Here is a 25421-nt window from a genome sequence, read left to right on the forward strand (position 1 = left end):
TTCTTCTCAAGAACAGACTCCTCAAGGACACGAGTCCGTACTCGTGTTCTTGTGAACTGAGTAACGGCCAGTGTCTGCTTTCCTTTACCATCTCCACTCTTGGTCTTTTATAAAGGTATGGCTCAGATGAGGAAGTTGGCGTGTGATGGCCTGAGGAGCAGCTCCCGCAGCGAGCCACAGGTCCAGCTGGTGTCTGCCAGACAGGAGATCCTCACCAGCCTGGTGTCTGCCCTCGACTCAGTGGTACGTCAGCCGCTCTCTGCTTCGCCCTGTCACACAGACATCAGACATCAGAGCAGGTTTTATCCTGTTTTATCTGTTCAAAAGTCTCCAGTCTGCCCCGCTTCCTTTGTTTTCTGCCTCCAAATAAACCAGATTTCTGCTATCTAGTAACATTAAGGTAATAGGTGGCAGGCTTTCTAATGCTATGAAATCTGGCTGATTGGAGGTGAAAATGGAGGAAATGAAGTGTAACTGAAAACTGCCTCTCCTTGCGCTGCAGTGCATGGCCATGTCTAAACTCAATGCGGAGGTGGCGTGCGTCACCGTGCACGAGGACAGCGTGATCGCAGTGGGAACCGAAAAGGGCAGAGTGTTCCTCAACTCCAGGAGGGAAATCCAAACGGACTTCTACAAGTTTTGCCGTGAGTTTCCGTCTGAGCATCGTTTTTTTTTCTGCTGACTTTAATAGACTTGTTCTCTTCTCCACAGCTGTGTGGTTGTTGCACAGTTTCTGTGGGATTTGATGTTTTTCGTGGTTCCAGGAATGTGGATTCAGCCAAAGGCTTTGCTAACCGCAGCTGTTTGCAGTTTAGCTCAGGGTTAGATTACTTTAATATGATCAAATAAAAAAAAGACTAAAGGAATCAGATTTTTATCTCCTTAAAACGGCACCAAGTTTCTGCAATAAATACTTTATGCAAAAAAAACAACAAAAAACAGTTTATTGTTATGCATCACTTTAAGAAGACTTGATGAATCCTATAAAAATTCTCTTTTTATCCCATCTAGACAAACCAATTAGAAGCTGCATTTGTGGGTTTATTTTAACCCTCTATCTGGATTATTAATGCAGCATTAATGATAAAAAATACTTTTGTTCATTAACTGATTAGTCTAAAACCTTAACAAATACGAAAGAATGAACTTTTGACCTTTTCATTTGATAATCTCAGCTCCACCTTTAAAAAAAGAATCAGGATTTCTGGATATTTGTCTGCATTCAGATGTATTAATTTATTGAACTAACCTCTAAGAAAATCCAGATAAACTTTTTTTTATATATAAAATTCTACTAACTAAAGATTTATTAACCAAAGAGAATCAACAAAGCACCACATATAAGAGCTAAAAATGAAACAGCTTTCAAATATTTGGGTGTCGGATGTTTACAGTTTGTTGGTCAAGAAAATGAATCCTAATTCAGAATAGAATAAAATCCTAATCAACAATAGAAAAATCCCTTTATTGTCCCAAAATACACACAAATACACTCATACATACATATATATGTATGTAGGGATGCACGATATAATCGGCCCCCTATCGGTATCGGCCTTAAAACTGAATATCGGACATCGGCCACCCCACCGATATTTAACCCGATATTTGATCAGCTTCTGAGTTTCTAGAGTCTAAAAAAATAAATAAAAATACTTCTTCTTCTTCTTCCTCAAAAACTTCTTTTTTACAGACTTAAAAACTTCTAAAGACGAGGGAAAAAATATTGATCCATTAAAATATCCCAATATCTTCATATGCTGATATATTGCCATTTAAAAACACCATATCAATCTCTTTTACTAATGAAATATTGCTATATGTCATCGTTATGCTACGAAATCCCCCGAAAATTCACCAAATGTTGCCATATTTTTATATGTTGATATATTGACGCGGTATCGATCTATTTTACTAACAAAATCTCACAAGAATTTGTAATATCAGATATCGGCCAAAATCCCAATATCACGCATCCCTATATGTATATATATATATATATATATATAGATATCTATATATATATCAGGATTTTGATATATATATATCAGATATATAGATAGATATCTATATATATATATGATTCACACCAATTCCCGGACAAAAATCATGCCATCTGGCGGAAAATCACGCAGCTTTTTCAAATCACGCGAGAATGTCTACAAAACAACAAAAATGGCACCGGCAACGCTTCTGGATCGGTTTCATTGAATGTCGGTGATTTTAAAGTAATTTTGAGTGACAAATGCAATGAAATTTGTACTCTCCCAACAATAAAAACTACTTGACCCGGGCGATCGGGCGATGGTTAACATCGAGCCCTGATATATATATATGAGAGTCATGGGTGCTTATTGATGGCATTAAAATTCTTGGTGAAATCGTTCAGTCCTAATCAGGATGTACGAAAATCAGCAGTTAATAAAATGCTCACATCCAGTTCTTAGATTTAAGATTTATTGATTATATGAAGATTTATTGTTAGAGGTGTTTTTGTGCGCCTTAGATAAATGACTTTTCCTTGGCCTCAGGAACGCCGTGTCTACAGAGTCTGACTGCAGTCGGCGCCCTTACCAAAGACCAGGAGGGGGATCCTAGCAAACTGAGTAAAGACGGAGAGCATGGGAAGCAACGAGCGCCATCAGACCCGCAGTCCAACATCTTTGTTCTGAGGAAGATGGTGGAGGAAGTCTTCACAGTGCTCTATAGTAAGACTTTTCTTTGCTTTCAGAGCAGGATTTTAATCTCAGACTTTGACCCAGAAGCTCACGCCGTCTCCTGCTCCACAGGTGAGGCTTTGGGTAAAAGCAGCCTGGTCCCTGTGCCTTACGAGTGGATCCAGAAGGACCCCGGGTGTGTTGTGGCCCACGGTTTCCCTGAGGGAATCACCCTGAAGAAGCCATCAGAGTATGACACTAAGGCCCTGATGAAGATCCTGGAGCACAGCCACCGCATCCACTTCACAGTAAAGAGGTGAGCCTGTGGAGTAAAACCCTCTATCAGGCAGAGCCAGCTGTCGTCAGGAACACACTGTTGTTTAAAAGCTTGTATCACATGAGGAAAGCAGCTGTTTCACATCAGATTACTCATTTTAGTCTCTAATGGGATGCAGAAATGCATGATTGTGTGTCGCTGCGAGCAGATAGCTGCTCTGGCAGACAGGCTGCAGGGTGTTCATCCTTCATGGACGGGATTTAGAGTCGATTCGGGAAATATCCAACCCCCAGTACCTTTTTAGTGTCTCTAAAAGACATTTAGTGATATTTAATGGTGCTTAAGAATGCAGCTAAGAAGAATGGCATTAATATGATTCTTTTCATTGTAAGAGGATGCTTTTAGGAAATAGAAATAACAGTCAAACAGCCCTTAAAGTGTCAGAAGTTTGAAAAATAGATCAGTGAATTTGAAGGATTACGGACTGTAGTGGGTGTAGTTTAACAACTGGGAAAGAGGATTTAACAAATCCTGGTCCAGGATGTGTCATAGCAGCAGAAATTACTCTAAGTGTTTGATCTTTGAGGTTAAGCGAGGTCATCATGGGATACAGCGTCTAGCTGGAGTATTTATACACATCGATTACTTTCATTCTGACAGATCACAGCAACAGACCTCAAATTATGTCATGATCAACACAAAGGAGCGTTTAACTTTAGATTGGAAGCAGTGGCGGCTGGTGGAGTTTTCTATAAATTCAAAATAGACATATACCAAAAACAAATCAAACGTAAACTAAGTTATCACAGCAGTATATTTATATGAATGCAAACAAAAAAACATTTCATTTCATGTACAGGTTTATTTTCTGTAAATAAGTCTTTCCCTTCTGAGGCTGTGAAGGTAAATCTGCTCCGATATTGTGTCACAAACCTGAAAAAATAATAAACCAGTTTATTAATAGACAAACCATTATTCAGCTTGGGATTTTTTTAATAAATAAAAACCATTTATTTTCTGAGAATGTGTTTATTTTAGAGCAACTATGCAGATCTAGAAAAAGTAGACTATGTTCTATTATTTTCCATGTGAATCCCAGGTTGTTCATTCTTCTTTGCCTTTTCTATACACTGCAAAAACGATCTAGAAATAAGTAAAACATTTCTTAAATTAAGTGTACTTACCCTTAATTTATGAAGGTTAATAAGATGATTTGCCAATGAAATGCGTATTTTAACTCTTAAAATAAGATAATTCAATAATATGCACTTGAAATAAGACAATGCAAGTGTTATTTCTTATTTTCAATGTAAATTGTCTTATTCCATTGGCAAAGTGTCCCGCTTTCCTCCTCAAATTAAGAAAAAATGACTTATTTAGACTTCCATTTTTTGCAGTGTAAAGTGCTTTAAATCAGCGCTAGCTGTCTTTATCCATGCTGGATCGGATCTTGACGGTTGGAATTACGTCAGGAAATATTGGTAGCTTCATCTGGTCTGTTCCTGTTTGGCTGTGACTCCATCCTGGAGAGAAATATCAGCTGTGCTGCTGCCATCAACACCTTTGTTTCTAGATGTTGGAGCTTGGCCTGTTTTCCAGTGTAGTCCTGTTTCTCTGACTGTGACTAACTGGATGTGCTCTCTTCATCCTCTGACATGGGAGCTGGCTCGGAGCTCGTCTGCCTGGCTGTGTGTTTCCTGGACGGGGCCGCCTGTGGAGCTGGTTGCCTTTTGTATCTATGCTTCCTTTTCTATGTCTGCTTCTGTCTCCTTGAACCCCAGTGGGCCTCAGCAGATGGCCGCTCACACTGAGCCTGGTTCTGCTGGAGGTTTCTTCCTGTTCAAAGGGAGTTTTTCCTCTCCACTGTCGCTACAAGCATGCTTAGTGTGAGGGATTGCTGAACAGTCAATGAGTCGATGCAATCAGCTGGTTTTCCTTAGGTAGAAAACTTTGAATCAATCTGACTGGATGATCTGGTGAACTGGAAAGTGACCTGAGATGACATGATGTGAATTGGAGCTATAGAAATAAACTGGATAGAAAATGGAAGCAGGGAAAGTAGAATAAAGCCTTAGCCTCGCTGCATGCAGTTAGCCTAGCCTTGGAGCTAAACTAGGTCCTGGAAAAAGACGGTTCTTGCACCATTTCTCCCTGTCAATGGGAAAGATGACCAAGGATTTTGCCACATATATATATACATATATATATATATATATATATATATATATATATATATATATATATATATATATATATATATTAGGGGTGGAACGGTTCACAAAATCCACGGTTCGGTTCGATTCACGGTTTCTGGTCACGGTTTTCGGTTCGATTCGATACATGTTGATTGTTACACCGAAATTCCATAAAAAATTATGAAATTAATGAAAAAAATCCCCCCCAAAATAATGGATTGTAATTATTTTACGTGATTCGCGCAAACCCTGGATCAGACAGATCAGGGGGAGCAGACGATGCCACAATGGGGGCTGTAGGCTTTGCTTTGAGCAGCCGGTCTGGAGCGGAGCGCTGACGGAGTATGAGGGATTTCGGGGTTAGCATGACATGTTGGTCGTGTTGCTGTTAGCATAAACAACACGTGTTGCACAATGCTTGCACACTGTTGCACTTTTATCCACAGCTTTCTTTCCGCCGTCATCGTAGGTCACTCTAAATGCAAAGTGGTCCCATACAGCAGACCTATAAAGTGCTGCTGGCGCGTCTTCCAACTCCTGTTCTTTCCCACTCGCCATACCCACACAATTCTCCACAACAACTGATTTCTTTCTGCTACACCCGGCTACGCTGCTTCGCTTCTTCTTCTTCTTCTTGTTTACTACTGGTGGTTGGCTTTGGTCGCAGTACCGCCACCTTCTGCTCTGGAGTGTAAACGCTTCACCTATGAGAAAAAGGAGCAGCGCATGAACCGAACGCAACACACGCGAACCGAACCGAGGCATTAAAATTATACATTTAAATTAGCGTAAATTCTCTAATATAGGCCCGGGCCTTTATTTCACTCAAGTGCATCGCGGTCCAGGCCTTTATTGGATAGAGGCCAGTATTAGAGACAGGCCTCTATTGCTATTTGAGCAAAACAGACTACCAGTGGAATGAATAAAAATGAGATTTTGTGTCCATTTGAACCTATAAAACACTAGGGTCATTTATTGAAAAAGTACAGTTACCATGTCTCGCTTGGTTTGAAGTAAAAAAAAAAAAAAAAAATCCTCCAATTCTGTTTAATTCTCCTCCTCGGTTTTTCTCCTCCTCTTCATCTCTCCCTTTAATCTCCTCATCACTCGCGCTCCTCCTGTTCTGCTGCGTGTCTGTTCTCTTCCTCGCGCAGACGGGCAGCAGTCAGGGCCTGTCGTCCAGCTGCGCAGGGCTGTGGTCAAGGGCGTAGGTTTGATTTGAACTTTGGTAGGGACACTATTGGTCTGGTGTCATTGGTGCTGCAGTATGCGTGCCCTTTTTTATGCTCGATGTGAGCATCCGTGCTGATAAGACGAATTCATTGTTAAAAGAGAAAAGCATCATTTTGCTACATTAATAAAAATTTTATAAGCACTACACTCATTAGATGCTGTTTATCAATGTTTGAAGTATCACAGGCTCTGATGAATGTGGAATTAGGACTGTTTTCCACTTTGAAAATGGTTTAATTTGCATGACTAATAGAGAAGGTAAATACAGTACATTCTTTTGAAGATATAGAATAGTGCAGAGTTAAACCCCACTCTTATATTTGTACCTACTATGCTCTCTCTGTATCAAGCAAAATAATACATTCATTAAAATATTAACTTCACTATAAAAGTTGAACATCTGGGCTGTAGTTACTCTGTATAGCCCATTTCATCTATTTTATCCAGGGCTGAAAAAATTAATCGTATTAATTGATTATTTCAATAATCGTCAACTAATTTAGTATGTGATTAATCATTAACTGGAGAATGGAGAATATTAAACATAATATAAATGTAAAATAAATGTCCCTTTCCCCTATAGAGCAATCCACTTAGATCAGTAATTATACCAAAATTGTAATATATAAGATTAAATAAAAATGTTTTGTCTGTCAATATTCTCCATCCATGTGGAAATATTTTAGTTTCACCTGGTTTATTTAGACATCACCTAAAGCACTGAAGGGCAGCTGCTTCACCTACTGTACAAGCTGCCCTGCATCATTATTACTGGATATCTGTGTTTCCTATAATCATATAATGTATAAGTGCATTTTTAATAGTAAAGCATTAAATGAAACACAACCTTTTATCATTGTCCTATATTGCTTACTGTCTGACTGGTTAAATAGCTCCTTACTGTATGTCTATTTTCTTTTTTAGTGGCATCGTCTACAAACACAACGCTAAGAATGAGCCTAAGTGTATTCAAATATAAAATAATTTTTAACAATTATAAAAGACAATATAACACTATCTTATCTGTAATTTAACATTATCCAAAATAAACAGCCAGATTCCAGCATTTTTACCAGACATTAATGTTTGTACTAATTTACTTATAGACTGTGTGGAAATCTATGTAAGATAAAATCAATGTTTATATTCTTCCTTTGTTTGTTCTTGTCTTTATCCTATTTCTAGAAGTATAAATAGTCAATAAAATAGAACTATTATTATGTGGAACCCTAATTATGCTTTTTAAACGAAAAACAGCAGATGTTTAGGCACCATTTCTTGTTGTTGTACTCTATAAGAGAAATTACACCTGCTAATAATTATACCTGAGCTTTCTCAAAGAGTCATAAAAAATTAAACCAGTAATAGCAACTAAATATTGGTAAAAAGGAAACACTCACTTTTTCTTTTTTAGTTGGCTGTGGATAAGAATTAGAAATGTTGATGGCTTACTGCCTTTATTTGCCCATTTTGTGTCTTCAGAACTCCTGGCTGACTCAGAATATTTCGCTTTATAAAAGAAAAAAAAGGTTTTTGTTTTTTAGTGTACATGATATTCATTTTTTTTTAATTGGGACTAGTTTTGTAGCCTAATATTAATTGTTGTAACCGCAGCATTCTAGTGTGAATCAATTTTCAATTTTGTGCTCCAAGCACACGCAGACAAGAAAACAGCCAATCAGAGAGAGAGAAGGCGGAACCTAAGGCAGAACAACCAATGAGAGTTGAGTTAAACAGCGCAGCACAGTTCCACGCGCTGCTACATGAAAGGGACAGGAGAGAGCAGGCAGAGGAGCTGCGAGAGGAAAAGAAGCCACTGCTGCAACAACTACTGCTGTAAATTATAAACATGTTGCTCACATCCAATTATTGGTCGGGACAATTAGGTCGGTTCAAAATTTTGGTAGGGACATGTCCCTATGGTCCCTATGCAAACCTACGCCCATGGCTGTGGTACTTGTATGTTACTTACTACCACAAGTATAATGTTGAGGTATGCACAGAAAAAACGTTTATAGCCCCGGCCTGTATTAGAGACCGGCCATTATTTACCTCCTCTGACAGCGAGACCGGCCAATGTTAGAGTCCCGGCCGCTATTGGAATACAGGCCAATATTGGAGAATTTACGGTATATATAAAATTCTTAAACAAATGTGCACTGCAAAAAATATAAATCTCAATAAGTTATTTTTTCTTAAAATAAGTGTGTTTTTCCTTGATTTGAGGAGATAAGTAAGACACTTTGCCAATGGAACAAGACAATTTCCTTTTAAAATAAGAAAAAACTATTTTATCGTCTTATTTCAAGTAAATATTATCTAACTATCTTATTTTAAGAGTGAAAATACTCATTCCATTGGCAAATCATCTTATTTACCTGCTCAAATTAAGGCTAAATATACTTAATTTAAGCCATTTTTTACTTATTTCTGGATTGTTTTTGCAGTGTGGTAACACTTTCCTCTTTCATTTCACTTCTAATAGTTCCAGCTTCATCCGTTTGGAAGGTGGAGCATCAAAGTGTTTTTACATCTTTAATTAGGTCTGGACTTTAACTAGGCCACTCTGACACACCGGATTGTTTTCCACCAAAGACGTTGGTTTAAATATTAGCTTTGCTCTCACCTGAACAGAGCAGCTTTCACACTTTCTACAGATGCTTACATTGTTTCAGATCTTCATCCAGCTTTAAACCCTCTGAAATTACTGGTTTGGATTTTTGTTTTCTTTTCCAAAGGCAAGCTGAAGATTTGTCCAGAGAAGCCAAGCCAAGCGCCGAGGTGAGTAGCAACCCCTCCGTCGCCGTGGGAACACAGAGCAGCCATATTGCTGGAAAGACGACCTGCCAGGCTGTTACCTCACCAAACCCAGCCACCTCCAGCAACTCGGTTCTGTCAAACTTCTTGTATGGGATGCCCATGTCCTCCAAGCCCCACCCTGACAGCAAGCTAGACTTCAAACCTGCAACCCTCCTCAGTCTGGGCAAGGACAGGCTGGCCAGCTGGACGGACAGGGGTTCCTCTGGGAAGGACGGAGCCAGCACGGGTTAGTTTCTGCTTTAAACTGAGCAGTATGGAGGGTGGTTATGAACTGATGGCTAGGTCAGTGTATCTGATTAAAACATTTTGCTTTTTTAGTTGGGTTTTCTTGACTTTTAGCACAAAAATGTTTAAAATCTACGTTCAACAACCAATAAATCCGCTTTAACTCCGTTAGAGAGTTTAACTTTTAGAGCTCTAATGAAGTTGATGAAGGAAATGAGGGCTGGAATGATGAAGATGTTGCTCTTCTACTTTCAGATGATCTAACAAGACTTCCTGCTGATCAGGGTCAGAGTCCGCCTGGCGTCCACATCTCTAAACGACTGCTCTTCTCTATCGTGCATGAAAAATCAGGTCGGTCTTAATAAATCAGCAATTGCTTTGCCTCACCAATCACTCATCCCACACGTTTCCAAATGGATTTCTGCTTTATGACATATATTTAATTTTAAGGTCTGTTTTTTTGAGGAATGAGACTCACAATTACAGTTAGCATGTATGGCTAAGTTAACCATCGCCAGCCTGCGTTCAGTTACTAATCAGTCAGCAGTAATCCTTTAAGTAGATTGCTCAGGTTTTTCAAGTTGACTCTAAGGGAGAAAAAAAAAAGGAATTCCAGATATTTCTGTGACACTCTGAGGTGATAAACCCCTTTAGAAGGGTTAATGTGAGCTAACCATCAGATAACCACCATGTTGCATTTTATGATTATCTTGTCCTGCAGAAAAATGGGACTCCTTTATACGGGAGACTGAAGACATCAATACGCTGAGAGAGTGCGTTCAAATCCTGTTCAACAGCCGATACGGTAAGAGAGGCGTGGTCCTTCATATCAGTAGATATGTATGTGTACATATATATATTTATATATACACTACTCAAAAAAAAAATGAAAGGAACACTTTGTAATCAGAGTAAAGCATCAAGTTAATTAAACTTGTGGGATATTGATTTGGTCAGGTCAGTAGCAGGGGGGGGGGGGGGGGGGGGGGGGGGGGTTGTTTATCAGCTTCAGCTGCTTTGGTGTTAATGAAATTACCAACAGGTGAACTAGAGTGGCAACAACCAGACGACCATCCAAACAGGAATGGTTTTACAGGTGGAGGCCACTGATATTTTTTCCCCTCCTCATCTTTTCTGACTCTTTTTCACCAGTTTAGCATTTGGCTAGGGTCACTGTCACTACTGTTAGCATGAGGCGCTACTTGTACCCTACAGAGGTTGCACAGGCAGTCCAAGTCCTCCAGGATGGCGCATCAATACGTGCCATTGCCAGAAGAATTGCTGCGTCTCCCAGCACAAACTCAAGAGCATGGAGGAGATTCCAGGAGACAGGCAGTTCCTCCAGGAGAGCTGGACAGGGCCGTAGAAGGTCTACAACCCATCAGCAGGACCGCTATCTGCTCCTTTGTGCAAGGAGGAGCAGGAGGAGCACTGCCAGAGCCCTACAAAATGACCTCCAGCAGGCCACTGGTGTGAATGTCTCTGACCAAACAATCAGGAACAGTCTCCACGAGGATGGCCTGAGGGCCAGACGCCTCTAGTGGGCCCTGTGCTCACTGTCCGGCACCATGGAGCTCCATTGGCATTTGCCACGGAACACCAGAATTGGCAAGTCGGCCACTGGCGCCCTGTGCTTTTCAGAGATGAGAGCAGGTTGACCCTGAGCACATGTGACAGACGTGAAAGGGTCTGGAGAAGCCGTGGAGAACGTTCTGCTGCCTGTAACATCGTTCAGCATGAGCGGTTTGGTGGGGGGTCAGTGATGGTCTGGGGAGGCATATCCATGGATGGACGCATAGACCTATACAGGCTAGACAACACCACCCTGACTGCCATTAGGGATCGGGATGAAATCCTTGCACCCATTGTCAGACCCTATGCTGGTGCAGTGAGTCCTGGGTTCCTCTTGGTGCACGACAATGCCCGGCCTCATGTGGCGAGAGTATGCAGTTCCTGGAGGATGAAGGAATTGATGCCATTGGTTAGAATCGTGTGTATGTAAGTAGGGATGCACGATATTGGGATTTTGGCCGATATCCGATATGCCGATATTTTAAAACTCATGTAGCCGATAACCGATATCGATACCGATGTTAAAGCTGGACAAAAATAAGTAGTCATTGAAAATAGCAGTTTTGTTATCCATTTCTGACACTTTGAAAAATAATATACTCAAATAATTTTCATATGCTGATATCAAATAGATTTTTAAAAACGCGGTATCGATCTATTTTACTTTCAAAATCTGGTGAAATTTCATCGTTCTGTTACAAACTCTCGTGATATTTTACAAATTCTTGTGAGATTTTGTTAGTAAAATAGATCGATACCGCGTCAATATATCAACATATAAAAATATGGCAACATTTGGTGAATTTTCGGGGGATTTCGTAGCATAACGATGACATATAGCAATATTTCATTATTAAAAGAGATTGATATGGTGTTTTTAAATGGCAATATATCAGCATATGAAGATATTGGGATATTTTAATGGATCAATATTTTTTCCCTCGTCTTTAGAAGTTTTTAAGTCTGTAAAAAAGACGTTTTTGAGGAAGAAGAAGAAGTATTTTTTATTGTTTTTTTAGACTTTAGAAACTCAGAAGCTGATCAAATATCGGGTTAAATATCGGTGGGGTGGCCGATGTCCGATATTCAGTTTTAAGGCCGATACCGATAGGGGGGTGATTATATCGTGCATCCCTATATGTAAGTGTGTGACTTAAAAAATGAGGGTTTCTATTCTCAAGCAAGTAATAAAAAAAAATCCATTTCTGTATGGAGATAAATGTTTATAGAAAAGAAGTTTCCAGACTTCTACCCTAAAGTAAGAAATGAATTCATATCTTTGTCTGTGATTTCCCACATCTTATCACTATTTGCTTCATGAACTGTTTTGTTTTGTTTTTCACTCCCATCAAACAATTGGAGAAATGAAAGTATTCCTGCTGTGTTTCTGCTCTCTAACCCTCTAGTTTTACAAAGAGTATGAGGACAGATGGTGAGCTGTGCTTTAAAGAGTCTCTGTTCATTGTAGTATAATCTGCTTCTGCTTTAACAAGTTTGTAGAAAATAGTTGAAAAAGAGCAGCTGTTGATTCAGGGCACTGTTAGGGTTTTAAAAAAAACCAAAAACATTTTAAAGCAAAATAACCTTTTACAAAGAAAAAAAAAACAGAGAATTTTAGTATGATTCCCCTTGCAAGGAGAGTGGGTAAGATGGCCCGTTTACAATTCTCCAAACCCCTCTGAAAAAAAAAAATCTCCGCCCTTCTAAACCAAGGGGTTTTTAAATTTAAAGGGAAAAGCCCCCGGCGACAATGTTTGGGTTTCCCACTGGGTAAAAGGGGGGGGGGGAAAAAGGGTTTAAACCCCGTCCGGGGAAAACCCGAAAAAGGGGTGAAAAACCCCCCAAAACTAAGGGGAACCCCGAAGTTTAAAAAACAAATCATGAGATAAGGGCTTTTTCCCCCCCCTCCTTTCTCCCGGTTTTTAGGGAGTGCATTTACCCCCCTGTTTTTTCCCCCCAACCCCCCCCCCCCCCCCCCTTTTTTTCCCGCAACCTTTAGCAAAACCCCGCATGGGAAACTGCAAAACCCCTAATAACAACCCTTTTGAAAGACCCGCAAGGGAAACATTTCAACACTTTGTGAATACAAATTTTCCCGGGAAAATGCAAAAGTGGTTTAAAAATGAAGTATAAGGATAACAAAATGTGTTAGCAAAAATATGGGTTGTGTGTAAGCATAATAAATGATTAAAAAAAATTAAAATGAATTTAAAAATAAAAAACTTGTACAATTTAATCCAACATTTTCCCCCCTGTTTATTCACTTTAAGCTATTTATTTTACATTCAGGGGGCCCCTTTTCAGGGGGTTTAAAAAATTGAAATCAAAAAAACCCCCAAAAAACTCCCCCCCGAAAGGTTTCCCCTTTTAAACCTTGGTTCCCCATTCTTTTTTTAAAAATGCCAATTGAAAAACAAAAAATCCAAAGTTTCCCCCTCCCCCCCCTCCCTTCTTCAATCATCAGAAGGTAATTTTCCCGGGGCAAAGGGCATACATTTTTTGCTTTTATGGGTTGAAATTTTCTGTGGCAATTTTGTTATTAAACAAAATGCTCCAAAAACATGGAATACAAAAAAACAACCAATAAGGGCAAGATGGGGGGGCAAATACAGCCCATAAAATTAAAAAAAGAAAGCACCAATTGTTTGTATTTACCAAAAAAAGTCCCCCCCAAATCCATCCCCACATTTTTTTGGTCAAAATTTCCCGAAGGGTCCCTTTTATTTTGCCCGTTTTAAGGGGAAACGAAGGCCCTTTAAGGGGGGCCCTTTGGGGAGGGGCCCCTCTGCCCGGGGTTTGGGGTTTTTGGGGGAATAAAAGGGGGAAAAAAACCCCGATCTTTCCCAAAAAAGAAAAACCACACACCCCTTTTTCACCCAAAAAACATGTCCCAAAAGCAATACGGGGGGCTGGGGAAAACCTCGGGGAGGTAGCTGACAATTTTTCATGGCGGGGGAGAAGCTTATTCTGTTTTTTTTTTTTCCCAGCCCCTGGACGTTTTTAAAAAAGGGTTTTTAGTTGAAATTTTTTGTCTACATTTTTATTTAAAAGTAAAAAAAACCCCCCAGCATAAAAAAGATTCAAATCCTGGGAGAACCCGATTGGGTAGGTTTTAAATTTAACAGGAACCAAACCCCTGGTACACCCAAATTTCTATCAGTATAAGTAGGGATCATCTCCCCCTTCCCCTGCATTTTTTAATGCCCCCCCCTCCCTTTTCCCTAAACTCTGGTTTTAGGTTTAAAAATTTCGTTTGCAGTTGGGCAATAAAAATTCCCTCCGTTTTGAGGGGATGTAACCCGAAACAAGGGTTTTAAAAAAAAACCAAAAGTAGAAGCAAACACAAAACCCGTGGTTTTTTTAAAATGGAAAATTTTTCAAACAAATTTTTTCCTTCCCCCACACCACCACCCCGATGTCGTGCTGGAAAATTTTAGGTTTTTTAAAAAAAAGGGGGATACCCGTAAAAAATACTTGCACATTGTGTTTCATTTAAAAGTGCCTAGTTTTGGGCCCATCCGGGCCCGTTTAAACCCCCCAAAACCCCGGAAAAAATTTTCCCACAGGGTTTTCTTTTTTTCAAAAAAAAATTTGTTTCTTTTTTTTTCAGTGTGGTCAGGGGGTAATTTTTTATCCAATAGGGCAATTTATCAGTTGGGGGCTGTATAAAAATTTATTATATTTTAGAAGACCAAATTAGGAGTTATTGGTGGCCGGAAACCCCACGTAAAAACGGGCTAGCTTCCCCCTACACACAAGACCCAAACATTAGACACTGGTTTTTTGCCCGCTTTTTCTGCCATTTAAAAAAACCAGTTGTTTGTTTGCCCAGAAGGAAATTTGAGTGAAAAGGACTTTTAAACAAAATTCAACCTTTTTTTAAAAAAAGGGAAAAAAACCATTTAAAAAAATTTTTAAAATTTTTAAAACCCCGTTCACCCCGGGCCAAAATAAAAGAAAACCCCTTTTTATTTTCAACTCCCCCTTTGTGTAATATTTTACAGGGCACAAAAAACAAAAGGGCCAACAGGAACGGGTTCCCCCTGGGCCTGCAAAATAGAAAAAGAGAAAAACAAAACCCCTTCCCCTTTTCAAGGGGTTTTTGGGTGGGGTTTAATTTTTTATAGTGAAAAAAACTTTTGGAGGCATGGGTTAAAATTTAACCCTTTATAATTTTTACCATCAGTTTTTTAGCTAAAGTTTCCCTTTCCCTACGATCCCCTTTTCCCACTGTCCCTGGTTCAAAAAAACCCCCCCCAACCGTTTTGAAATTCCTTTTAACCCCACGCGAGGGAAAAAGGTAGAAATCAAAACCGTTTCCAAATTTTCCCCGGGCATTTTTAAAAAACTTTGCGAGAATGGTTTTTTAAAAAGGAATTTGTCCCAAACTTATTACTGTAGTAAAAGTAATAGCAGAGATAGACTTTCCCCTTTTTCAAATAACTGGATCAAAGGGGGCAACCAAAAAACCTTGCCCTAGTTAGAGGGTAAAACAAAAATAATATGAATAAACGCAAACAACCCCTTTTAGGTTTTAACCTAAAAGTGTTCTATGGAAAAAATTTTTTAAAAACTTTTTAAAACAATGGTCTACTTCCCAAAGACCCCCCCTTTGGCAGAGTTTTTTGAAACCCTTCACCAGTTTGAGGGTTTGGGTTGTATGCTTAAAATTTAAAAAGCCCCCCCCTTTGTAAAGATGGACCTTTCCCCCTTGGAGGTTTGGTTTAAAGGGGGGGGCCAAATGTGTTTTTATTTTAACCCGGACCCCCAGTAGAATTAAATAGGTGTAAGGGAAGGGACGGTAAAATTTTCCCAAAAATAATTAAAAAAAGATTTTACTCATTACTCATCTGGGTCCCAAATATCACCTTTTTTTTGCAATCCATTTTAAAAACAAAAATATTTTAACCCAAACAGAATTGAAAATGGGTAAATAAAGGGTTTTGGGAAAAGGGCCCCCCCCTTTTTTAAAGGGCTTAAATTTTTCCCGGGAAAATTTATGTTTTAGCACATATTAAAAAACAAAAACTTTTAAAAAAAAAAGTTTTTTTTCATTAAAAAATAAAATCCCTTTTGCGTAAAAATGATTTCCAATGCTCAATCAAAAACCAAATCCCCCCGTTTGGGGACATGATAAAAATCATGACTCAATATAAACAGCTAAATTTAAAGAATTTTTTTTTTTTTGGGAAAGGGTTGGTTTATGGGGTTTTGGTCACATATAGGCCCTTTTTGGATTTTAAGATAGTTTTGGGGGGATTAACATGTTTGTTTCTTTAATTTTTCAATTCCCCCCTTTCAAAATGTTTTTAATAAAAAAATGGTTTAAAATTTAATAAAAGTTTAAAAAGATGAAAATTGGACAGCCCAATTAAAAAATTATTTCGTAAACGATCAGTCCCATGGGTTTAATTTTTTTTTCGATTTAAATTTGGTTTTTTGCCAAAAGTTTTTGTAAAAGGGAAAAATTTACTAATGACATTAAAAACCCGGTGAAACCAAAAAAAATCTCCCCTCCCCGAAGGGGCCTTTCCCGGGCGGGGGAAAAATTTTTGACCCGAAAAAAAAACATTAATATTTGAATTTTTCAAAAAAAAATTTTAAATTTTTTTTAAAAGTTTTTGGTTTTTGATTTTCTGATCCAAGGGGGAACCCCTGCTTTTTGGGAAAGCCCGGTTTTACATGTAAAATTAAAGTGTTAAAAAGTCTTAAAAACTCCATTTTTAAAGATTAAGCACTAAATTTTTTTAATTTCCGGGAAAATTTCAAATAAACAATGAAATTTTATTCATGTTTTCAACACCCCGATAAATTCAAAGAGATGGGGCCCAAAAACAGGGGTAACTACAGCCCAGATGTTCAACTTTTTTATAGTGAAAAATTTTTTATTTTAAATGAAGCATAGTAAAGGTTTAAAAATATAAAAAAATGGGGGGTTTTAATTCTCACGATTCATATATTTCCAAAAAAAGTTTTCTGTATTTAAACCCGGGGCTGTTCAGTTGTTTCAAAAAAATCATTTAAAAAAGTGGAAAACGTCCTAATTTTTCCCCATTTTCCCTAAACCCCGGTGATACTCCAAAAAATTGAAAAAAAGCATCTAGGGTTTGGGTAGGTTTTTAAAAATGTTTATTAAAGTAAACAAAATGCCCCCTTTTTTTTTTTTCTTTAAACAATGAAAAATTTCCCCCTCATCAGTAATGATCTCAAAAAACAAGCATAAAAAAAAAAAAAAAAAAAAAGGGGATGCATTAATATAGTAAACCAAGAAAACCCCAAAACCAAATTGCTTCCCCCCACCCAAAATTTCCCAAAAAAACCCAAAAACCCAACCCCCCCTCCGGGGTTTCCACCCCTTCATTGCAAACCCCCCTTTTTTTTTTATTTAAATTTTTTTTTTTATCCAATTAATTTTTTTATAGTCTTTTCAGGACCCGGAAGTCTTTTGCCACAAAAGGTAATAAAGTAGGGATTCGGGTCCATTGGGCCCCCTTACAAATTTTAACAAGACTGTCCTTCCCTTTCCCGAAACGCCTTCCCGATTTTAAAAAAAAGGTATGTTGGGAAAAAAAACCAGATTAAAAATGGGTTTAAATTTTGGGGTGCCCAGGGCCCCTATTCTAAAGCAAGCAAAATGGGGCCCGAGCAAACCCCCGGGCCCAAGAGGGGTTAAATGGGCATTTAGGGAAAGTCAAATACAAAAAACCCGCCGGCAGGAAGGGGCCCTTCAGGGGCCCCTCAAAAAAAACCCCCACAAGCTGGATCCCCCTGCACAGCCTTTTTTAAAAGGGCCTTGAGGGGTTTATCGGAAATAAGACCCGTTCAGGGTTTTCCTTGGGGCCAGCACCTTGGGAAATTTGGGTTGGTTTTTAAAAAATTGTTCCCGCAAAGCACCACTGAACACAGGAAAAAAATGTTTGGGGGGTTTCCTAATTTAAAGTGTATAGTTAAAAAAAACTAAAAACCTTATTTGTGCATATTAATTAATTTTTTTGATTTAAAAAAAAAATTTGGGGTAAAAAAAACCACCCAAAAGGCTGATTTAAAAAGAGAGGAAAAAAGGGGCAAGAACAAGGGAAAAAAGGGAAAAAAAAACCCAGAACAAAGCGATTTAATGTCTATTTTTATTAACCCTTTTCTTTTCTGTTAGAAAAGGGGGGGGTTTTTTTTATAGGTTTTCTTGTCAAAAGGGGGGGGGGGGGCCCCCTGCCCCTTTTCCAAAGCCCAGGGCCCCCAAATTTTTCCCAAATTAAACCCCCCCCCTTCCCATAGACCAAAAAAAGACAGGAAAAAAAGGATTTTTTCACTAGGAAAACCCCCCGAACCCCCCAAAGGTTTGGCACCCCAATTTTAAAAGGAAAAACTCAAATTTTAAGGGGTTTGGGGGTTTAAGGGGGGTGGCTGGGGGAGGGGTTAAAAACCCCCCCCCATATTTTTGACCCAAAACCCCACAGGTCCCCCAGAAGGGAAACCCTTTTTGGGGGGTGCTGGGGGGGATAGGGGGAATTAAAAACCGTAGATTCTCCCAAAATTTAAGGGAAAACTGGCAAAAAACCTTTTTGGGGGCCCCGAGAAGGGAGAACACCCGCGACAACCCAAAATTTTAATTTGGGGCTTGCCCGAAAAGTGCCCTTTTGCTTTCTGGTTAAATAATGTGGAATATGGACCCCACAGGGGAAATCTTTTTTACGGATTTTTGGGGGATGTTTCAAGGGTTTTGGGTTTCTTTTATTTTTGGGGTTTTTCTGGGTCCGTTTTCACACCAAAAATTTTTCCAAAGGGGTGCCCTTTCCAAACAGAAAACTATTTCTTTTTATATTTTTTTTTTTAAAAAAAAAAAAATCTTCTAGGTTTTTTAAAAACATCCATTTTTTTCAACCCAACCCTTTTTTTCCCCCAACCCCCCAAAATTTCTTTCCTTTTTTTTTTAAATAAAAGGGGAAAATGGTTGGGGGTCAAATTTTCCCCCCAGGTTTTTTCCATGGCCTTTGAAACTTCCTGCTTTTTTGGTTTAAATTTGACAGTGTCTTGGCTATTGGGCCTTTTTTTTTCCCCCATGACCCAAAACACGCTCCTTGGGTTATCATGAGGGGTGGTCCAAAAACCCCTTTTCCCCCTTAAAGGGCCCCCCCCCCACCTCTGGGACTTGCTGAAAAAAACACAGTGTCCCCTTTTTCCTCCTATAAAACCAAATGGAATTTTTTTTTGTTTATTTTTTTTAAATTTTTATGACTTTTTCTGCATGCAGGGCCGGGGATTTATTACTTTTTGGAGTGGGTTTCCCCCACTCATTCTATGTGGTGGGCGATTTTTCCCATTCTTGAATTAACATTTTCCAATCCATTCCCCTTTTGGGAGGGAAATTTTCCCTTTACTTTCTTTTTCTAACCCTCTTCTTGTTCCCGGGTTCCCGTAAAAAATTACTGTGGGTGGTTTTTTGGGGATTCCCCCCAACCCGGGCCCGCAAAGGGGTTTTTTGGGAATTCTATTAAAGGAAAACGTGAGGACTGCCCTTCACCTTCCCCGGTTCACAGGATCACTTTGGGGTGGGCCGTGGGGGAAAGAATTTCATTTTAAAAATTTACCCCCTAAAAATTTTTTTTACCAACCCCCAAAAGAACCTTTGGGGCCTAGTTTAAAATATCCCTGGGAGGTATCAGCTTGTGGTAGGGGCTATTTTTTAAAAGGTGCTTTCTACATGGGTTTTGGGGGGTATATCGAGGAGGGTCCCCCCGGGGTGAGAGAGCTGAGGGGTCGGCTGCAGCGGCCCGCACCTCCCAAAGGTTTGGGGGATTTTGTATTTGATGTAACAGGTTAGAATGGGCCCCCGCCAAAACTCATCCCTCCTCCTTTCTTTTGAAACATAACTGAAACTTTCCTTTTTTTCCCTTTTTTTTTTTCTTTTACTTTCCCTCTCTCCCTCCCTTTTTCTGACCTGCCAATTTTATCCGACCAAGGTTTTGCATGTAAACCTTCTTTTGCATCAAAGTGTCTTATTTTTGCTCTTTTTTTTTTATTTTTTGTTTCAAATCTTTTTTGTTTGTTGGTTCCTTTAATTTGCCATTTTAAAACCGATTTTTTTTATCCCTGCCAAAGGGCCTTGCTCTAACGCTGATGGGTCATCCCTTTTTGAAATGCTTTCCAAATTTTAAATTTTCACCCGGAGGGTTTCTCTAATAAAATTCTGTTTTTTTTTTTTTACTGTGCCCCTTTTTCCCTTTTGAACCCAAATTTTGGGCCCCCGTGGGTTTTTAACACCCTTTGGGGTTCTAAAAAACTGGGGGGTTCGACAAGATGGTGAAACAAACTACTTTTGTGGTAAAATTTACTTCAAACCCTTTTCGGTGGGGGTTTTCTTTTTCTACAAACATCCACAAAAGCCACCCTTTAACCCCCTTTTTTTTTTTGGTATGGGAAAAACAGAAATCTAGTGTTTTATATTTCCTTTCACACACACACCCCACACACACAAAGGCAGTTTTAATTTTACCCTTTTTTTTAAACCCCAGAGGGCGCCCCTTCCCCATGCAGAATTTAATAGTTTACAACTCGGGGAACCTGCCCTTACAAACTAGGGGGCCCTGCCCCTCCGCGGACTTTTAACTTTTTTAAAAAAAACTTTTTTAAACCCATAAAAGTCTAGAAATTTTCAGGGTTTTAAATACAAAAGGGGGAATCCCGTGCCCCACGCGAGGGACTTCAAAAGGGGGAAACTCCCTGACCCCACGGCCCCTTTACTTTTTATCTTCTTTTTTTTTTATTTTTTAAAATTTATTATATTTTTAACAAAAAAAAAATTTTTAAATTTTTAATTTTTTCTTTCCAATAATTCACTCACTCCCCCTTTTTTTTAAAAAAAAAAATACTCCAATTTTCTTCGGGCCCCGAATGCTTCAACCGGGCGGGACCCCCCCGGGTTTGTAAAGGGAAGAGACCAGTCCCCCTAAAAAGGGGTTTTTCCCTTTCGCGGGCCGGGAGGTTATCTGGGTTTTCCCCTTACCCGTGGGGGTCGACGGGTATCTTGCAAAACCCCTCGAAGGACCCCAAATTTAAAGTTTGGGTTTTAAAAACCAAACAAATTTTTTTCAGTAAACCCGAAAAAAAAAATGGGCAAAAGGAAATTTTTTGGAAAGATACCCCTTGCAAGGAGAGTGATCAGAGGGCCCGTTCAGTTTTCAATTCTCCAAACCACTCTAAAAAGTTCCCCCGCTCTACCAAGCTTTTTTTTTAAAGGGAAAACGCCCCGGCTTTCAAAGTTGGTTTTTCCCACTGCTAAGGGGAGGGGGGAAGGGTGAAGGCCCGTCGGGAACCCGAAGGGAGGGGTGAAAAACCCCGTTTGGTACCGAAAGGTTATAAACAATATCAATTTGGGTAAGAAACTTCACTCCCTTTTCTTCCCCGGGGTTAGTGGTTTCATTTTTTTTCCCCTGTTTTTTTTCCTTTTGAAACCCTTTAGAGCCCCGCACAGCATCCCGCCCCACCCTAATTTAAAAAAAGCATTTGAAAAAACAGCAAGTTAAACATTCAAACCCCTTTGTGTAATCAATTTTACAGGAAAAAATGCAAAAAGGTAAATATGAATGTATTTAAGGTTTAAAAAAATTTTTGTGGCCCTAAATAATAAAGATTAAAAATAATATATTAAAAAAATAAATAACTTGTTTCAATTTTAAACCAAAAAGACACAAACTGGAAAAAAGGGCCCGTTTTTAACTGGAAATTTTAAAAAAGTTTTTCAAAGATTTTTAAACCCCGGGAATTTACCCTTTTAAAAATATTTAAAACTCTTTTTTTTTTAAATTTAAAAAAATTTAAAAAAAGAAAAAAGGAATGGAAAATTTGAAGGAAGCATCACAGAGATGGTGAAGGCCCAGATATTGGACATCCTAAGGATTGAAAGATTAGGATGATGGACCTGATTTAAAGGAAAATGGAACCAGAGAATTTCAGTGAAATAACCATCAGTTAGATCTGAGGGTGTCTGAATTTTTTACGCTGTCCTTAAATAAACATTCTTGTTTTTCTTCTCTCAGCGGAGGCTCTCGGTCTCGACCACATGGTGCCTGTTCCCTACCGCAAAATCGCCTGCGATCCAGGAGCCGTGGAGATCATCGGCATCCCGGATCAGATCCCCTTCAAGAGGCCGTGCACGTACGGCGTGCCCAAGCTCAAACGCATCCTGGAGGAGCGCCACGGCATTAGATTCATCATCAAACGGTAATAAACACAGGGACTCATTATTTATTTTACTTTTTATTTAACCATTCTAGTCATTTTACATCTCCTGACAGAAAATCAATTAGTAGACGTCACAACAAACACAAAATACAAAAAAATCTTAACAATTATGACAGCAGGCACAGTAGGCATTAGGGCCACTGGAAAAAATAAAAAAAAGTTATTGATTTTTAAATAGTTTCCGCTTAATATGGGAAAAAAGTCAGAATTCTTACTTTAATCTCAGAATTCCGACTTTTTTTCTTATAATTCTGACTTTTTTTTCTCAGAATTCAGTCAGAATTCCTTCCAGTAACATTTCATCCCATCATCCTCTTCATCAGACACCCAGATATTCTGAAATAAAAGTCCATCTTTGTACCAAAGTGTCCACAGTTAGCTGCAGGCTCGCAGTCATTCGCTGCATTGTGTAAACATGTTTCAATCTCTGGACCGTTTCACTTATTGTTGGTGGTTTTCCATCTCTCCACTGCATAGGAATCATTTTCTTTGCTACCAGTAGAAGAACCCTCAGTATATATCACTGATCTGCATTATATCTGTTTTTAGGTATTTTTTAGCTTCAGGAGTCACATTTACTCTCAATATTCCCTCTATATCCTTTTTAATATTGTCCCAAAATCCTTGTATTACTGGAAAATCCCCAAAAATGTGTGCAGTGTCTTTAATATTTTCACAGAGGAACAAAGTACCTCCCCTCTTCAGCCGGTGAACAATACCTCCTAAAGATCGACCCTTAACAATCATAGACAGGTTTCAGGTATTACAGGCTAACGATGGAACGACCCATTCATCGGTCACCATTTGCATGTTTCCAAGCGATACAAGGCCTTGTCTATATAAAGACTCAAACTCACTGCGGATCCAGACATTTGAATTGAGAAAGCTTCCTGGAGAGGTGGAGAAACGTCTTCAAATCTTGGAAACCAAGTCCAGTGGATATTTTTTTAAACATTTACGGAATATTTCCACAATTTCGCCAAACATAAAGCTACACTGGGAGTTTTTACAAATGAGGAGACGATAAAGGGAGTATTAAAGTATCTCATCTACACTTTCCAGTCAAATTCTTTCCATAGTTGGTTGTTAGTTCCCCTAGGACAGCCCATACATACGTATGTCCACCCATGCAGAATCTTTATTTATAACATTCATTTCCAATCATGGGCGTAGGTTTGCATAGGGACCATAGGGACATGTCCCTACCAAAATTTTGAACCGACCTAATTGTCCCGACCAATAATTGGATGTGAGCAACATGTTTATAATTTACAGCAGTAGTTGTTGCAGCAGTGGCTTCTTTTCCTCTCGCAGCTCCTCTGCCTGCTCTCTCCTGTCCCTTTAATGTAGCAGCGCATGGAACTGTGCTGCGCTGTTTAACTCAACTCTCATTGGTTGTTCTGCCTTAAGTTCCGCCTTCTCTCTCTCTGATTGGCTGTTTTCTAGTCCGCGTGTGCTTGGAGCACAACATTGAAAATCTATTCACACTAGAATGCTGCGGTTACTACAATTAATATTAGGCTACAAAACTAGTCCCAATAAAAAAAAAAAATTAATATCATGTACACTAAAAAACAAAAACCTTTTTTTTTCTTTTATAAAACGAAATATTCTGAGTCAGCCAGGAGTTCTGAAGACTGCTGGAAAAATGGGCAAATAAAGGCTGTAAGCCATCAACATTTCTGATTCTTAGCCACAGCCACCTAGAAAAGAAAATGTGAGGGTTTCCTTTTTACCGATATTTAGTTGATATTACTGTTTTCATTTTTTTGTTTTTACTTTTACAATTTTGATATAATAACTGATCTAAGTGGGTTGCTCTGTGGGGAAAGGCACATTTTACATTTATATTATGTTTTAAAGTCTCTATACTCCAGTTAATGATGAATCACTCACTAAATTAGTTGACGATTATTGAAATAATCAATTAATATGATTCATTTTTTTCAGCCCCAGATGAAATACATGAAATGGGCGACACAGAGTAACTACAGCCCAGATGTTCAACTTTTATAGTGAAGTTAATATTTTAATGAATGTATTATTTTGCTTGATACAGAGAGAGAATAGTAGGTACAAATATTAGAGTGGAGTTTAACTCTGCACAATTCTATATCTTCAAAAGAAAATACTGTATTTACCTTCTCTCTTAGTCGTTCAAATGAAACCATTTTCAAAGTGGAAAACAGTCCTAATTCCACATTGATCAGAGCCGGTGATGCTTCAAACATTGATAAACAGCATCTAATGAGTGTAGAGCTTATAACATTTTTATTAATGGAGCAAAATGATTCTTTTCTCTTTTAACAATGAATTCCTCTTATCAGTACGGATGCTCACATCGAGCATAAAAAAGGACATGCATATTGCATAGCACCAATGACACCAGACCAATAGTGTCCCCACCAAAGTTAAAATCAAACCTACGCCCTTGTTTCCAATTCCCATTTTTCCTTGATATTGTTTGTGATTTGTAAGATGTCATTACCAATTCATAGGGGTGTAAATCACATCCATCATGGCGATTCGATTCACTATCGATTTCCTGACCCAACGATATGATTATTTTCGATACTCAAGAATACACCACGATACGATTCGATTAATTTTTTTTTTTTTTGTTTTTTTTACACCTTACAGGCTATACAATGTTTCAAATTTGAAATAAATCAATGAAAGCTGTAATATTGTCATCCATTTTATTTGAGAAACAACAGCAAATAACAGAAGTAGAAAAGTTGTACTCCACCTATTCCTATTAAAACCTCATTAACTGAAAAATAATAATCCCCCTGCGTTATAGATTCTGAAAGGCTTTGCATCAAAAATTACTGCACAAAATCAGTGCAATGAGTGCAATGCAATACCTCGGCTCCAGACGTCCCGCCCCCTCCACAGACGCTCCGCTGCTCCTCTCCTTAATTGTAGCTGACCGCAGACAGCGCCGCAGACAGGAGGCCGGCTTGGTTTGTTTTTATGACCGAAATTGCGGAAAACAACTCGTGAAGTTTGACCCGCTAGAAGAGGGAGGTGCGCAAGAACGCTGGGACCCTTTTTCCACCTGGATCTCCGCTCTTTTTGGCCCTCATGTCCCTCCGTCGTTGGACTAAACTCGCCCCCACTTCCTTGCCGCCTCGGCCGTATCTAGACCCACAGCGTGTAGCTCAGACCACGCTTCAATATTGAGCATAATTTAAAAATGTC

At 38.9% G+C, this 25421-nt stretch overlaps 1 protein-coding gene across 2 annotated transcripts in view; it reads left to right on the top strand.

The window, feature by feature from the left end:
• Window positions 1–25421, top strand: part of gtf2ird1 (GTF2I repeat domain containing 1) — a 77950-nt gene that overhangs the window by 13203 nt on the left and 39326 nt on the right. For both annotated transcript variants that reach the window (XR_005282347.1, XM_038303710.1), the window contains exons 2-9: window positions 116–243; window positions 503–644; window positions 2532–2708; window positions 2790–2973; window positions 9101–9408; window positions 9663–9758; window positions 10129–10212; window positions 22013–22196. Coding sequence is in view for 1 of the 2 variants with exons in the window: in XM_038303710.1 (XP_038159638.1) it covers window positions 118–243; window positions 503–644; window positions 2532–2708; window positions 2790–2973; window positions 9101–9408; window positions 9663–9758; window positions 10129–10212; window positions 22013–22196 (1301 nt within the window). In the remaining variant the exon portion in view is untranslated. The remainder of the gene's footprint in view (window positions 1–115; window positions 244–502; window positions 645–2531; window positions 2709–2789; window positions 2974–9100; window positions 9409–9662; window positions 9759–10128; window positions 10213–22012; window positions 22197–25421) is intronic.

Source organism: Cyprinodon tularosa, unplaced genomic scaffold (assembly GCF_016077235.1).
Source record: "Cyprinodon tularosa strain WSP-4 unplaced genomic scaffold, ASM1607723v1 ctg518, whole genome shotgun sequence".
Classification (NCBI taxonomy): domain Eukaryota; kingdom Metazoa; phylum Chordata; class Actinopteri; order Cyprinodontiformes; family Cyprinodontidae; genus Cyprinodon; species Cyprinodon tularosa.